The 14618-nt window shown below is 45.8% G+C and overlaps 1 protein-coding gene across 1 annotated transcript in view; it reads right to left on the bottom strand.

Annotated features, from left to right (window-relative positions):
• Positions 1-2089: 2089 nt before the first annotated feature.
• The window catches only part of LOC311356559 (protein ENTREP2-like), a gene marked incomplete at both ends in the record, with an annotated part of 21515 nt that continues 8986 nt past the window's right edge, over positions 2090-14618 (bottom strand). The window contains 8 exons of the mRNA XM_084476350.1: positions 2090-2293; positions 2665-2933; positions 3169-3240; positions 3596-4375; positions 4720-4795; positions 5642-5777; positions 9477-9637; positions 10364-10471. Of these exons, the coding sequence (XP_084332476.1) occupies positions 2090-2293; positions 2665-2933; positions 3169-3240; positions 3596-4375; positions 4720-4795; positions 5642-5777; positions 9477-9637; positions 10364-10471 (1806 nt within the window). The remainder of the gene's footprint in view (positions 2294-2664; positions 2934-3168; positions 3241-3595; positions 4376-4719; positions 4796-5641; positions 5778-9476; positions 9638-10363; positions 10472-14618) is intronic.

Raw genomic sequence — 14618 nt, forward strand, 5'->3', positions numbered from 1 at the left:
TCGCTTCAAGTGTTTGCTGTGTTTGCCAAAAGAGAACTTCATCACCGCCTACAAAAATTCATCCTCCAACTTGCGGAAGCATGTCAAGGTACGTACATAGTAATAAACTTCCTTGCATTTCTAAGCTAGATTCTAGCTACAGAAAAGTGCACTAAATGATTGGCTAGCTGCGATAATGCAGCTTTTTACATTCTCGGTTACGTAAATATATGCACACTCTAGGACTAGGTGTACACCTACACATGATCCTTTTCAAAAACTCTTCCAGTCTCTCTTCTTCCCTCCTTTCATGTCTTCTGTCTCTCTGCCTCTCTGTGTGGACCTTGTTGGATTTCAAATTGTTAGTTTGGTGTTACTTAGCCTATATTTTATTTATATTACAAGTGCCTTTCGAGCTAAGCACGGAAAGAACAAGTAGGCTTCTATAGGCTAGATAATCCATAGGCTATGATCATTGAGGAATGCCTATCTCTTGTTGTCCTTTGTTCTTCATCAAGTAGGCAGTTCTTAGCATTCTCATAGTTACCATTTCCAGCCAGAAGTCCTCCCCTTTTCACTCCACGATCACTTCCTTCTCATCCCTGAAAGCCTTTCTGTGCATCGGGTGTTCATTTCTTTCCTCTCCGAAGATGTCTGTCTCCTATACCGGATGTGTTCTCTATCCCCCCTCAAAGGCTTTTCTGGCCTCAGCCATGTCGGCTACCTTAATTAAATGTCATCCTCTCTGCAGACAGGCTGGAGCTGAGCACCTGGACAGCTTATTTTAGGGAGACAGCTTCCTTCTCCAAGGAGGTCCCATCTAAATGTGATGGAGACCCTGTCTTGTTCTATTTAGAAAACCAAGACCCATATAGTTTGGTTTTGTATTAAAATCCTGTAACATTATCAGACGTTACACCCAGGCAGCTGCTTCTTGTCAGTTCTCTACCTCTCTCTCAAGGAAGGGAGCTGGGCTGTGTACTTCTCCAGTAAGGTCAAGTAGTTCTCGACTACTTGACTTCCACCCTCTCCTGTTCCGTCATTAGTTCTCCATTTGCAGCCACAAATGTTGCATCTAGAAGGACAAAAAATGACTTGTATTTCAATGGATGATATTGCTTTGTAAGGCCTAATTAATTAAGAAAACAACACTGACCCGGACTTTTCCATACCATGTTTAATATGTAGATCTACATACAAATGCATTCATGTGCGTCCACACAAACACCTATAATTTGTAATGTCTACAATTTAAGCTAGAAATATTTTTTCTATCAGATTTTATTTGAAAGAATTTCGCTCCTCTCGTGTCTATTCTGTTAGAGAAGGCAAGGCGTTCGTCAATCCGATCGAGGTCCCCTGTGTTCTACTACCCCCTAGGGGGCGCCACTGCTCCTCGTATCCTGCTGCGTCTGAGATCCGTTTCAATACGATGGGTGGAAGAGGAAAAACACAAACAAACAACCAGTTAGAAACTCATGTTTTATTAGAACACTGATGAGAATGGAAACACACTGAGGTAAGATAAATAAGCCTTTAACCAGCGGCACAACTAAATATTTACCCTCTCCCCGCTCTGTTACAGTGCCGCTCTGTCTTTGAACAGAGCTGGCAGCGACAGTTTCATACAAACATCAGTTGCTCCCTTTAGCACCGGATATGGATCAGATATGGGCAAACAAGAGCAAGAACAGCAACACGTATTCCTTTTGAACTGAATGTAATTTGAAAAGTAAAAGAAAAATCTCCCGAGGGAGAACATTCTGGTTTGATGTTTTTTTTTTTGTATTTTTTTTCTAGTAGTATTTTTTCGTTGAGCGTGAGAGCTACCGGTCGCTGCTTCGGATCCCAGTTTGCTACCGTTCCTGCTGATGGGCGGAGCGCTGCTTCACATGGCACTGGGGTCAAGAGGGGTGACACGGGTATCAGCCCTCTCTGAAGTCCCACCACAGAGACACATCTAACACACCCGCAAACCAACGTCAGATCTCTGCTGCTGTATGGCTGGGCCCGACTGCATCGGCCTGGCGGGCCCCCCGGAAAAACACCTCCATCACTGGGCTGAGTCCTTGTTGTGGTGGTGGTGGTGGTGGTGGTGGTGGTTGGGGGGTCAGAGAACTGTCTCCCTGGACGTGAGGCTCCGGTCAGAGGGGGTGCGGCGGGTTGTGTCCGGGCTGCCCAGCAGGTGGGATGACAGGCGTTTGGAACGGCGCAGGGACGGTGAAGAGCTCAAGGCGCCACAGCTCTGGAGGTGGATGTCGTTGTGGCAACACTTCCTGGAAGTGCCTCGGCTCCGCTGGGATTGGCTCATTACCTGCGGAGGACGGGACAAGTGATGTTCCGTGGCGCTAGTCTTATGTTTCTGAAAATATGAGAATCTTTTGTTTGTTTGTTTGCTTGAAGAGCGGGGCTCTGTAGAATGATGTGTTGGGAAGAGAAACTTCCAAAATATACTATGTGTCAGAAAAACCAAAGACCAACCGGAATATAGAATGACTCAACACAGGTAAAAAGCCAGCTATCAACAATGGACTTATAATTGTGATATTTTTCATCTGCTTTCTATTAAAAGGTAGGTCCTGGTGTACTTAAACATTGTTTATATTTCCTAATTTTATTCTTCTGCCACAGTAAATTGCTGTAATGTTTCCCATCAACACCCCTGATCCCCCTGAAGCCTCTCACCTGATCGATGACATTGGCGCTGAAGATGGCCTCCTCCATGTGTTTCTCGTCCGACTGGATCACACTCTTGATGGAGTTGACCACCTGCTGGACCTCCGGGGGGAGGCTGCAGCTGGAGTGCTCCAGGAACTTGGCCACCAGGATTTTGGTGTCTTTATACGTCTTGAGGTCAGCCAGGGAGTGGGGTCGCTCGTGAGACATGTGCGTGCGCAGCGCTCGGGGTTTGAGGCTGACGATGTCTGCTGGTTCTGTTGGCACGGTAACTTGATCTAGATCAGGAGAAACAATATATAGGCACGCACACACACAAGCACACAAACACACACAGCAACACAACAGTCGGTGAGCTCTGGAGAAAGTACTTCTGACCATCGATGAAGAAGATCAAGACTTTTAACATCCAAATTAGTCTTCTGGGATTTACATTTTACTATTAATATTTTAGAGGTACTCTACTGTGTTGAGGTGGGACTGTTCAGGGAATGCTGGTTGATGGACCCTTACCTTCGAGTGGAGACGTCTCCTCAGAGTCCCCAGAAGGAGCTTTCCCACCGGGCACACATTCACAGCCATCCCCTTCAGAGGAAGACAGAAATCAAAGCCACGTTATTAACATCCCATTATTCTAGTCAAGATCATGCCACTTGTAATACAGTGTTTGCTTTGTGTGTTTGCTGCCACCTGAAGGTTAACCTCTAACCAAAAACAAATCTCAGAGATAGCCCTTAGCAAAATAGTGAATCACATCAAAACAAACTAGGATTTCTAACCTGGAGAGGTTGATACGTCATAAAAAACTGTATATCTGTATATATATATATCTAAATATATGCAGTTTTACTTAGGGTAGTTAATAATAAAAACATTTGATGGATAGAGGTGAGTTGTGGTGTGTTGTATTTAATGATGCAGTCTGATGGACGGCCCTCACCTCCCGTGGTGGAGGAGCAGGAGATGGGGTCGCTGGTGGAGCGCACCATGCGGGCCAGCTTGCGGTACTTCCGGACCGCCCGGAACCCCCGCGGCCGGTCTCCGGGCGAGCAGCCGCTCCGCGCCGGCGGCTGAGAGGAGGACGACGACGACGAGGAAGGCGTCCACACGCTGAAACACAGCCGGGACCCGCGCGGCCGCGCCGGCGGGGGCGGCGAGGGCGAGGCGGAGGGCGGCAGGGGGCTGAGCGCCGACGTGCCCCCGGACGAGGCCAGCGAGGTGGGGGAGCAGGGCTGCGGCGGCGGCGGCGGCGGCGGGGCCAGCGTCACGGGCAGGGTGAGCTTCCTGCTGAACACGCGCGCCCTGATCAGCGCGTGCGTGGACGCCGCCGGCGTCCGGGGCGGCTCCTCCGCCGCGTGCTTGGCCGACGCCAGCTCCTCGCACGCGTGGAGGCCGCGGGCGCCGTGCTCCTCGTGGCCGTCGGCGTGCTCGTCGTGGTCCAGGTTACTGGCGTTGTCCGACGACCAGTCGGGGGACTGGGTGTGGGACGACTCGCTGTAGGTGGTGTCGGCGAGGCCGCGCTGGTGGCCGCCCCGCGGGGGCCCCTGGGCCCTCAGCTCCTGGGGGCCGGTGCTGTCGGGGGGGCCGGGGTTGGACGTGGTGTAGGGGGAGGAGTCAGAGCCCCCGCCCGGGACCTCCAGGGAGCAGAGGTCGTCGGAGGAGCTGTTGTCCTGCAGGTCGGCCAGCTCAGACACCAGGAGGGAGGCGCTGTCCACCGAGGCTGCAGACACACACACACACACACACACACACCCACATCATGCACACACACACACACACACACACACACACACATTATGCATACACACACACACACACACACACACACAAACACACACATTATGCACACACACACACACACACACGTTATGCACACACACACATCATGCACACATGCGCGCGCACACACATCATGCACACATGCGCGCGCACACACACACACACATACACACACACGCATCATAAAACTGACCTGATTCAGTTCTCTCTTGACAGAAGTGCAAAATATGTGGGAATGTGGCAAAACATTCAAATGTTGCATTATGGGACGTAACAAGTCTTTACCCTGAGTACTGAGGCCGGCGGTGGTTCCCTCACAAAGACTAGACTCAGTGGCTCGCTGTTCCATGCTGCTGGTTACCTTCACACACACACGCACACACACACACACACACAGAAACCATCATTTATATTTATGTGGCCGTATAAAGGACACTAGAAAGAGAGACTTCTAAGAGGGCAGAGGGTCAGTTTAAGTGTCTGTCGTTATTTCACAGACCGTTGATTCCACTGTAATTGTATTTCTTTGTATTTCACAAATTAACTATGTATTTCTGTGATTAAAAAGCCTTTACAAAGTAATCAAGTATAAAACTACTATTAAAACTACTATACTACTAATAGATTTGCGGCAAAGCCACAGCTGCAATGCCACAGTCTCCCCTCTAGAGGACACTAGATCACCGTAAAATAAATACACTGAGATCCCCGGGACAGGTCTGCTGCTAGGGTAACCATTAGCTGTACAGCTTTAATTAGAAACCACATTGGGGTGATAAACACAACCGAATGGATATAATCTGATATAACGTCACATGGTGTATACAACGTGTCATTTTCAGTTATGTCCTACATTTGTATTCTCTGTGTTCCTCCAAGTGCTGCCATTAATGGAACAAAAAATCCATCGCTTATTGGAAAAGGGCCATTATTAAACCACTGTTAATTTCACTGTAATCACTGATATTGCGATGTGAATTGATTCTTTTGAAGTCTGTGAAGTGCGCTAAAAGGGATGTAATAAATGTATAACTATAATTTAAAACAACCAAAATGTTTGTTGTAAATAAAGGGTTACTAATATAAGAATGTTATAAATCTAATTCACGTAATAAAGACATTTATACATCAAATATTGCAATAGATTTTTCATACATGAACTGGGTGTGTCCTGCTCCTACCTGGAGCAGGAGGGGGCGGGGTTTACCTGGCTGGCGGGGGTGTAGCTTACAACAGACTCATAAGGCGGGGGCAGGTCTGTGGGGTACAGCGTTCCCGGGCTGTTGATTGGAACGCCGTAGATGGCACTGAACGGAGAGTGGGGGAAGTCCAACTGTAGGCCTCTGTCCAAGAAAACAACCAGAATATAGAATAGGTCAGAAAACTACCAAAACATAGGTAGAAGACCAGATATATTAATAGGTCAGAAACCTACAAGAATATAACAATAGAAGAAAAAGGTCAGAAAACAGCATAAATATCTGGGAACTGTGGGCAGAAAACCTTTCTGCATATAGGCCGCCAAATAATATAGCAAACAAACTATTTACTTAACTTTCGTACTCTATAGTTAAAGTATCTTAACCGACTGCCCAAATAAACTTTAGGTCAGAAAACAAAAAAACACAATTGGAATAAGACTGAACTTCATGTCTGAAAACCTGAATTTTTCTATAAATCACGACGTTGGCGGTGAAAGATCCGTACGCACATTTCATCCCTGTTTCCGCAACATTTTCGTGCGCAGAGACCTTTATAAATGAGGCCCCTGGTGTACTTAAACATTGTTTATTTTTCCTATTTTATTCTTCTACTCCTGTGTGCTTTAATTTTAAAAATAAAATATTCCTTTGAATAATCCCTAAACCGTAACACCAGACAAAGGGATAATCCCATGTGCACCGCACCATAGTTTTATCGGGGGCCAATTAAGGATAAGCAGCGATGCAAGCAGCCCTATCTTTTAATTAAAATCCTGTTTTAGTGTTAAGTAACATGGCGTGAAAGATAGCCCACCATAGTATCCACCAATCACCTGCCTGCTGATGATGTCATGACTCACAACCCTGTGCAGGGTGCAGTTAATGTGTCTACGGGCCTGTTTGTATTTATACCCACGGTGTCAAACAGCCATGGCTCCTTGCCAAATAAGACATCAGTCGCACCCTTTGTCTCTTTATCATTCTCTCTCTAGGTCTCTCGTGCTTTCCCCCTCTATTCTTGTTGCAATCTCTCTCTCTCTCTCTCTTTATCTCTGTGTCGCTTTCCCTCTCTTTTCATCTCTCTCTGTTGTCTCTGTCCCCCACTGTCTGTTTACAATTTATGTATGTCAGTTTCTGTGTGTGTGTGTGTGTGTGTGTGTGTGTGTCTCTCTCTCTCAGACAATGTCATTTTTCCACTCTCTCTCCAGTCTGTCTGTCTGTCTGTCTGTCTGTCTGTCTCCTTCTAAACAGAGGCTATGTTAACTCATTTAATGACAGGTAGCTTCTCTCTCATGCAGGGCCACATCTGCTTTATTGTGTCGTAACCCAGGGGCCCAATCAGATATTAGACATTCACACAAACATACGTGGGAGCCACTGAACCCAGATACAGCTCCTTCATTTAAAGTGCCCTTTGTTTGCCTTGTGCTGTCTCATGTCAAACTGTGTGTTTTAAGGTCCGCTGTTGTATGTTTTAGTCTTTGTTTGAGTGATTATTATGACAGTCGTTATCGTCTAACAATTGTTCTTTTGTGAAGCAATTTGTGACTTTTGCTCTGTAAAAAGTGCTATACCTAATACACTTTACTGACTTGCTTATTTTTCTTTCTCACCATTTCCACTCGCCTTCACATGGCGCTCTGGGAAATGAGAAATGTTCCTCATGCAAGTGTTTTTAATAAATCAACACCAACACCGACTGAGGCGCTGTGTATATTTTGGCAATTTTTATTAAATGAAACATCATGGAGGAAATGTCAAGCAGTGGATGTGGGTGTGATTCTATTCCTGTCTCCGTCTCTCTCTGTTTCCCCCCTCTGTCGGTTGGCTAGTGTGTTCTGTCTCACTTTATCTCCTTCGATGGAACGTCAGGTAGCATATGTGGGTGTTTTTTTTATCCCTTTCTCTGCCTCTCTGTTTCGTTTTTCTCTTCCACTACGGAACGTCAGGCAGGAGATGTGGGTGCACACAACAAGGCTTAACGGTCATGCATGCTGGCTTTCAACTCGGCCAAAAACCTTTTCAAAGGTACACCCCCATTGAGGATTTCAATATATAATGCCTCACTGTGTTTAACCTCTTGTTTCATCCGAGATTGTTTTACTCTCTATCGCTCAAGCCTCATCTGTTAGTTATTGAGTCATGTATAAACTGCAGCCCTGAGCAGGTGGGATCTGAAGCTGACGGTGTTAAAGGACAATACCGATCAAAGCATCAGTATCCTTTGTCAAAGTCCCTTCTTGTGCTGATTCTGCCGACGAGTATTTTTGCGTGAATGCGCCGACCTCAAACGTGATCAATAGCAAAAATATCACTTTGGAAAGTAATTGAATGGCAATTCACTACTATGTTGCCCACAAACTCTTGTACTGACCCACGCACATTGATTCCAAAAGGGCTGCTATTTTTACATTCATGGCAGGCACACTCGGCACAAGGAAATCATTTTGACAAATGATATTGGTAGCGGATGCTTTCGTGAAGCCAGGAGTCGTTATTGTCCTTTAACTGTGCCCGATCATGCAGAATGCTTCCCTAGTCCTGACGTCGACTGGGTTTTTTGAACCATACAAATGCAACAGGATCAACCTGTATCCCTGTTCATAGCAGGTGTAGAGCAGGTGGTCCCGTATGGCTCAGCTGTCAGAGCGTTTGGCTCCCGCTGGGTGCCACCCATGCTTACAAATGAATGCCCTCGTAGTATTCCGAGACGCTTGGGATAAAAACAGTCCATATTGAGGACATCCGAAGGCCCAGGGTGACGTCTTCGGGGGCCGGATGCTGTAGGTCTTTCGCTTTATTTATTCATTCATCCCAGAATACGGGACATTAGACCATGTCGTTGCATCCTGTTCACCGGTCGGTGTGTAATGCAGCGTATAACACACAGCGAGGAGACACAGGCAGCGGCTTCAGCGTTCTGATTCACCGCGCATGGTTGTTCTCACAGGTGATTGTAACTCATTAACGGACGAATGCTTTCAGACACGCCGCAGCTCATGCAAAAGGTCACACCCGTCAACCAGCGGAGACATTCCATAAAATACAGTGAGACCTTTTGAATGCGCTTCCATTACCCTGCATCTGTAGGTGACTCATAATTCAGAAAACATTATCTCATTCACTACCTGATTGCAAGGTCTATATATTGAGCACAACACGGCACATAAAAATGATTCTCAGAGTTTCTCAGTTCTCAAACATTTCGCAAACTTTACTTAACATTTATCCAGATTATTCTTCTGGATATAAAAGGTCACTGTGAGACAAGTGAGGAAAGAATAGATTCTGGTCAATAGATTCTGTGGGAACTGAAAGGGGGACCTTCACACTGCGTAATATAAGAGTACTGCATCATACGCGGGTTTCGTCTGTGACATCGACTCTGCGTCTACGAATGAATAAGTCTGACAAATTACGTTAACGGCTCGGGATTTACGTTGTCCAATGTTTCCGATGTGGAAAGTTCGGTGAACCTCTCAGCACATTTCTCATATCCCCTCTCATATCCTCATTTCCCATAAACTATTGTTCGCGACACGCTGAGGCAGTACTCTCTCTCATTAGAAAACAGCAAGCATGGGGCGCCCCGGTGGCTCACTGGGTAGAGCTCGTACCATATAGGCTTACTCCCGAGTTCAAATCCTGCCTGTGGTCATTTGCTGCATGTCCTCCCCTCTATCTCCCATACCTTCCTCTCTATCTCTTCCTCTCTATAATAAAGCGGAAAGAAAGAAAAAGGGAAAAGTCAGACGGTTCCCCTTAACGTTCCTCCCCTCTTGGGGAAGAGGCTAACGCCAAGCGGCGTTAGCGTAGCCGGCGGGTCAGGGACGTACGTACCTCTGTCCGTCCATGGAGGGGGTGCAGGTGTACTCCGGGGGGTAGTAGGGGGGCGGGGGGATGGGCGGGATGAACTCGTCAAAGTCCAGGGTCTGGTGGAGGATGGTGCCGTGGGGCGTCACGCAGTCCGCGTTGAGGTTCCGGCCGCGGTGAGGCATGAACTGGTCATGTGACATGTCAGTGGGGGGTTAGACACACACACACACACACACACACCACTGGCCTTCCCCTCCAACCCCTTCCCCAACTCACCTCATATCAAACTCTTCCCACACTCTAAACAGCCTGAATCTATAGTCAAACCCTGCCCCTGATATCCCCGTACAACTTTTTATTTCCCTCTCTCCCATATTAAAACAACTGAGCTCCCACCTTTCGTCGCTAACGTTGAGCTATAACAGTCTCTACTCTACTCTAGAGTCCTCACCGTCTATTCTCTGATCTCATACTCCCACAACCATTGGCGACTTTTATTTTACAAGAGTGCTCATAAATAGGTGTGCAAAGGCAGGTCGTATTGGAGTTAAAGCTCTCACATTCACTTTTATTCAAGTACTAATTCATGTTGTCAGGCTCGCTGGGTCTTTTTTTATGACCTATTGTGTGTGACAATAACACCACTGGTAGACAGTTGGTGTCTGAATGGACACACTAGTGTGTGTGTGTGTGTGTGTGTGTGTGTGTGTGTGTGCGTGTGTGTCATGGCCTAACATACACTTTCTGAATTCCTGACTTGACCTCACATCACATATCAAACAGCTCGTGTATTAAAAATGTCCTTTAAATAATCCAAACATCATGGCTGCCAGAGGGTGACTGCTGTGATCTATTGACTTTTAAATAAAGTTGAAGAAAAAAAAAAAGCACCAAAGCTCCAAAGCACCTACCATCTGCAGCAGGTCAGTGGACACCATCTGCATGCAGCACATGGCGGTGGCCAGGGCGCACACGATGGTGGAGATGACGTTGAGGGCGCACACGCTGAACAGTAGCTCCTGGGGGGGACGCAGACGGCAGGTGGGCGGCGGTTAGAGCGAGAGACACAGAGAGAGAGAGAGAGAGAGAGGGAGAGAGAGAGAGAGAGAGGGAGAGAGATACAGAGAGAGAGATACAGAGAGAGAGAGGGAGAGAGAGAGAGATACAGAGAAAGAGAGAGAGAGAAAGAGACAGAGAGAGAGAGAGAGAGAGAGAGAGAGAGAGCGAGAGAGAGAGAAAGCGAGAGATACAGAGAGAGAGCAAGAAGAGAGAGAGATACAGAGAGAGAGAGAGATATACAGAGAAAGAGAGAGAGAAAGAGACAGAGAGAGAGCGATACATAGAGAGAGAGAGCGATACAGCGAGAGAGAAAGAGACTTACAGAGATACTAAAAGGGGTAGAGAGAGGATAATTAAGAAAAAATGGAGACGTAAAAAGGGTAAATTATGAGAGGTGGCAGTGAAGTCATCTCCACGGTAACAATGCTCATTTGCAGCAACGACGTCATCCATGAGGTGATAGAGCTGGGTTACAGCAGCGACATCAAAGCTAGGGTAACAGAGCTGTGACAGCTGTGATTTAATAACTAAATGAACAGATCTGGATTACAGCAATAATCTCATAGCTAAGGCAATATAGCTGGATTACAGCAGTGGCGCCATATTTGAAGTAACAAAACTGGAGACAGAGAAGAGGGTAATTGATGAGAGGTGGCAATTACATCACAGCCAATGTAACAGCAATGACGTTATCACCAAGGTAACAGAGCGGGATAACGGCTATGACATCATGGCCACGGATCAGAACTAGATTACAGCGGTGACGTCATTAGTCAAGAAAAGAACCAGACTAAAGTAGCGTTGATGTCATCACCTAGGTAACAGAGCTGGTTGTCAGCGTGGCATGATTGCCATGGAAACTGAGCTGGATAAGATGACATGGGTGGGTTAATCGCTATGGTAACAGAGCTAGATAAAATGACAGCTGTCATTGCAAGGGTCCCAGAGCTAGAGAACATTAAATGTTTCAACCAAAAGTGTGTTTCCTTATCACACAATGTTGTGTTTAAAACAAGTTGGCTGAGGCGGTCTACCGTATCGGGATTAGTTTGGGGTAAAATACACACACACACACACACACACACACACACACACATACACACACAAGGGATCCGTGTCCCCTCTTAAACTGTGTGATGATCAATTCCTCTTCTTTGTGTTCATGACAAACATTCTGCGGCGTGGTCTACAACTCGACGAGGCAGGACACCAGAGGAGTACAACACGTTCAGGACACTGTACCCCATTAATCATACAAACATCAAACATCAAATGAATAATAGTCCCAAAAATACAAATTTACACACTTACAACGCTAGCTACACGTCAAGCTTAGAATGAGGGTTTAAATGAAATAGAATAATAAAATCATGTATAACCAAAATATGTTGGTTCATCCATCATTTATAAGGGAACTACTACATGATAAACAACTGCTTAGCAATAACACAAATAATTTATTTGCCTGGCGGTACTGATCCATCTGAATTATTTAGATAACAAAAATCCAAATATTATGTGATACATTTTCTTATGTATAGGAAACTGTGAAAATAACAAGCATTTATACCAGAACGAGGAATACACCACCAGTGCAATATGAATCCATTTCTCAATAAAAGGTTCCTTTCACTATTCAACACGGAAGCAGATCTAACTGCTGTTTTAATAATACATCTTTGCCTGTCAGATGGATGTCATGCATTGTGTCTTCTGGCGGCTTAAATAACAAGCGTGAGTCGTAAGATTTCCCACGTAAAAACATCTCTCTGACGAAAAGGCGTCAGTCAGCCCTCATGAACTATCGTCTGTTTAATCCTGGAAGTTTAACTGCTGCTGGCAGCTCCAGAGCTGACTCCCCCCCCCCCCCCCCATTACTCCTGAGGGAGCCCAGCTACGGGTGCTTTACTGGGGGTGACGGCCCCCTGGACCCACTGCTGGACATTAGAGGAGGGGGATGGAGCTACACCCAGATACAAAGGGCTACGACTTATTTTTAATTTGATTAAACGTCCCACATTACTACCACCATCTGACTTCGCCCTGGCAGTTAATTTCCTGCCGCGGCATTAACAAACGTTTTATAGTGTCTTCATAAGCAGCTGGTCAAACGTGATCTTTCCTCTTCTTAGAACCATGCCTCATCCTAAGGAGCCTTTTATTTGGTTATCAATGTTTTATAATCAATCAGGGACACGGAATGGATGGATTTGATTGGCCTTATCCAATAAAGGCCCAGTGGAGCATAAATCCCTGTGTAACTCAGGAGAGAGGCGGGGGAGGAGGAGGAGGAGGACGAAGAGGAGGAGGAAGAGCGTATTCTAATAGGGAGTGTGGAGTGTCCAGTCTGCCCAGGGAGGGGTAGCTCCCCAGCGCCCCACTGCATCATAAGTGCTTTGTGTCTGAGGTCAGGACTAATGTGGCTGCCAGTCTCGGCTTGCAGCCCAATTCATCAGAGCTCACCTCTCTCCTCCACAAAACAATTAAACTATTTGTTGTTTTTTTGTGTGTCTCTACTGGCCTAGAGACTAACGATGTTGTTCTAATTATTTACGAGGGCTTTTTACGTATTATTTCCAAGATAATCGTGAAAATTCATTTTTAGGAGCCCTCTTCTTCACCAGTTCTTCAGAATGATTAAGATGAACATTGCCTTGGATAGGACGCATCCCTTTCTCCCATTAACTTTATCATTTAAACTTAAAAATAATATAACTCTGAAACATGAAATTCCTAATGCCGTCCATAAAGTAAAGCCCACATGCTCATTATCATTGGAGGTTTGCAAGTAAAAGATAACCTTACAAATTGGCATCACTTAATAACTGACTAAAACACAATGAAGTCTGTTTTCCCCAATGTGTCCTGGTCACTTAATAACTGACTAAAACACAATGAAGTCTGTTTTCCCCAATGTGTCCTAAACTTAGAACCGCTTTATCTCCAATTACTTACTGTCACTTACTCAACCATCAGTTGACCAGCAACATGGTGCAGTTGCGGCCCTGAAGGAATATTGTTCTAATTAAAAACCTTGTTATGGTTTCACACCACCATTGGGTGGTACGTGTAAGTATTTGGGTTGTGGGCAAAGATGCATGATAAGATGTCGGCTTATAATACGAAGCGGCATATTTGTGGAATTTTGAAACATCCAACCCGATTTTACCGTTCCTGCGGCTTATAGAAAATGCGGCTTTATTTTCGAAAAAATACGGTATATCCTTTGCACTTTGCGTCTCGCTGCAGAGAAGGCGTTTCTGGGAGAATCCAGCCGTAGAGAAGGCGATTATGGGTAATCGTAGCCTGCAGAGGCAGTCAGAGAGGCTGGTGTGAACGCCGCCTAAACCCCAACAGCCAGTCATGTACTATTTCTGCTGTCTGTGTTTAACTAAGCGTCAATGGTTGAGAAACAAGCGATATTCAGGTAGAGGAGCAAGCATACAGTAAGTGCTAGCCTGTGGACAGACAAAAGCGTGGAGCACATCAGCAGCAGTAGAACATGAACGTTGGAGGGCTGGCGGACACTGAAGCGTGTTCCAGGGCTTGAGCCCGTGGCATGGAGTCGAGGGGCTCATGTAGGTCAAGTTCTCAAATCCTTAGCACTTAAGCTGACCTGCGGTTTTGCAGTGATTTTCAAAGTAAGGGTCATTTAATTAAACTTAATTAAACTTCTTCCACGTTCTGGGAGGCTGAGGATGTTTTGTGGAAAGTACAAAGAGGTAACCTAAGAAGCAAAACTGAAATTGGACTTTAAAACATGGATCCCAGAGCCACTCGCTTATTAAAAGTCAATCTCATTAACTGAGTTGTGCACTTTGCTGTTTATAGCTCTTTAGTTTCTTGCTCTTGTTGTTAGTTGCTCTTGTTGCTGAATAGTGTTGCGGTCAAAAATTATTTTGTTGAGTTGTACGATCTCTGAATCTTTGAGATGCTCCCTCAAAGTCATACGCTTACTAATTAAAACATATAAACAAAAAACATTTTGGATTCAAACTTTCAGACCCTTATAGCTGTTCTTAAACTATAAGTTAGGACCCCAAATGGATTGTGAAACTTGTGATCCCGTTGGAGGTGGGTCAGAACCAGACAAAACACAGAACCCTT

Source organism: Micromesistius poutassou, assembly GCF_964030765.1.
Source record: "Micromesistius poutassou genome assembly, chromosome: 12".
Taxonomy (NCBI): Eukaryota; Metazoa; Chordata; class Actinopteri; order Gadiformes; family Gadidae; genus Micromesistius; species Micromesistius poutassou.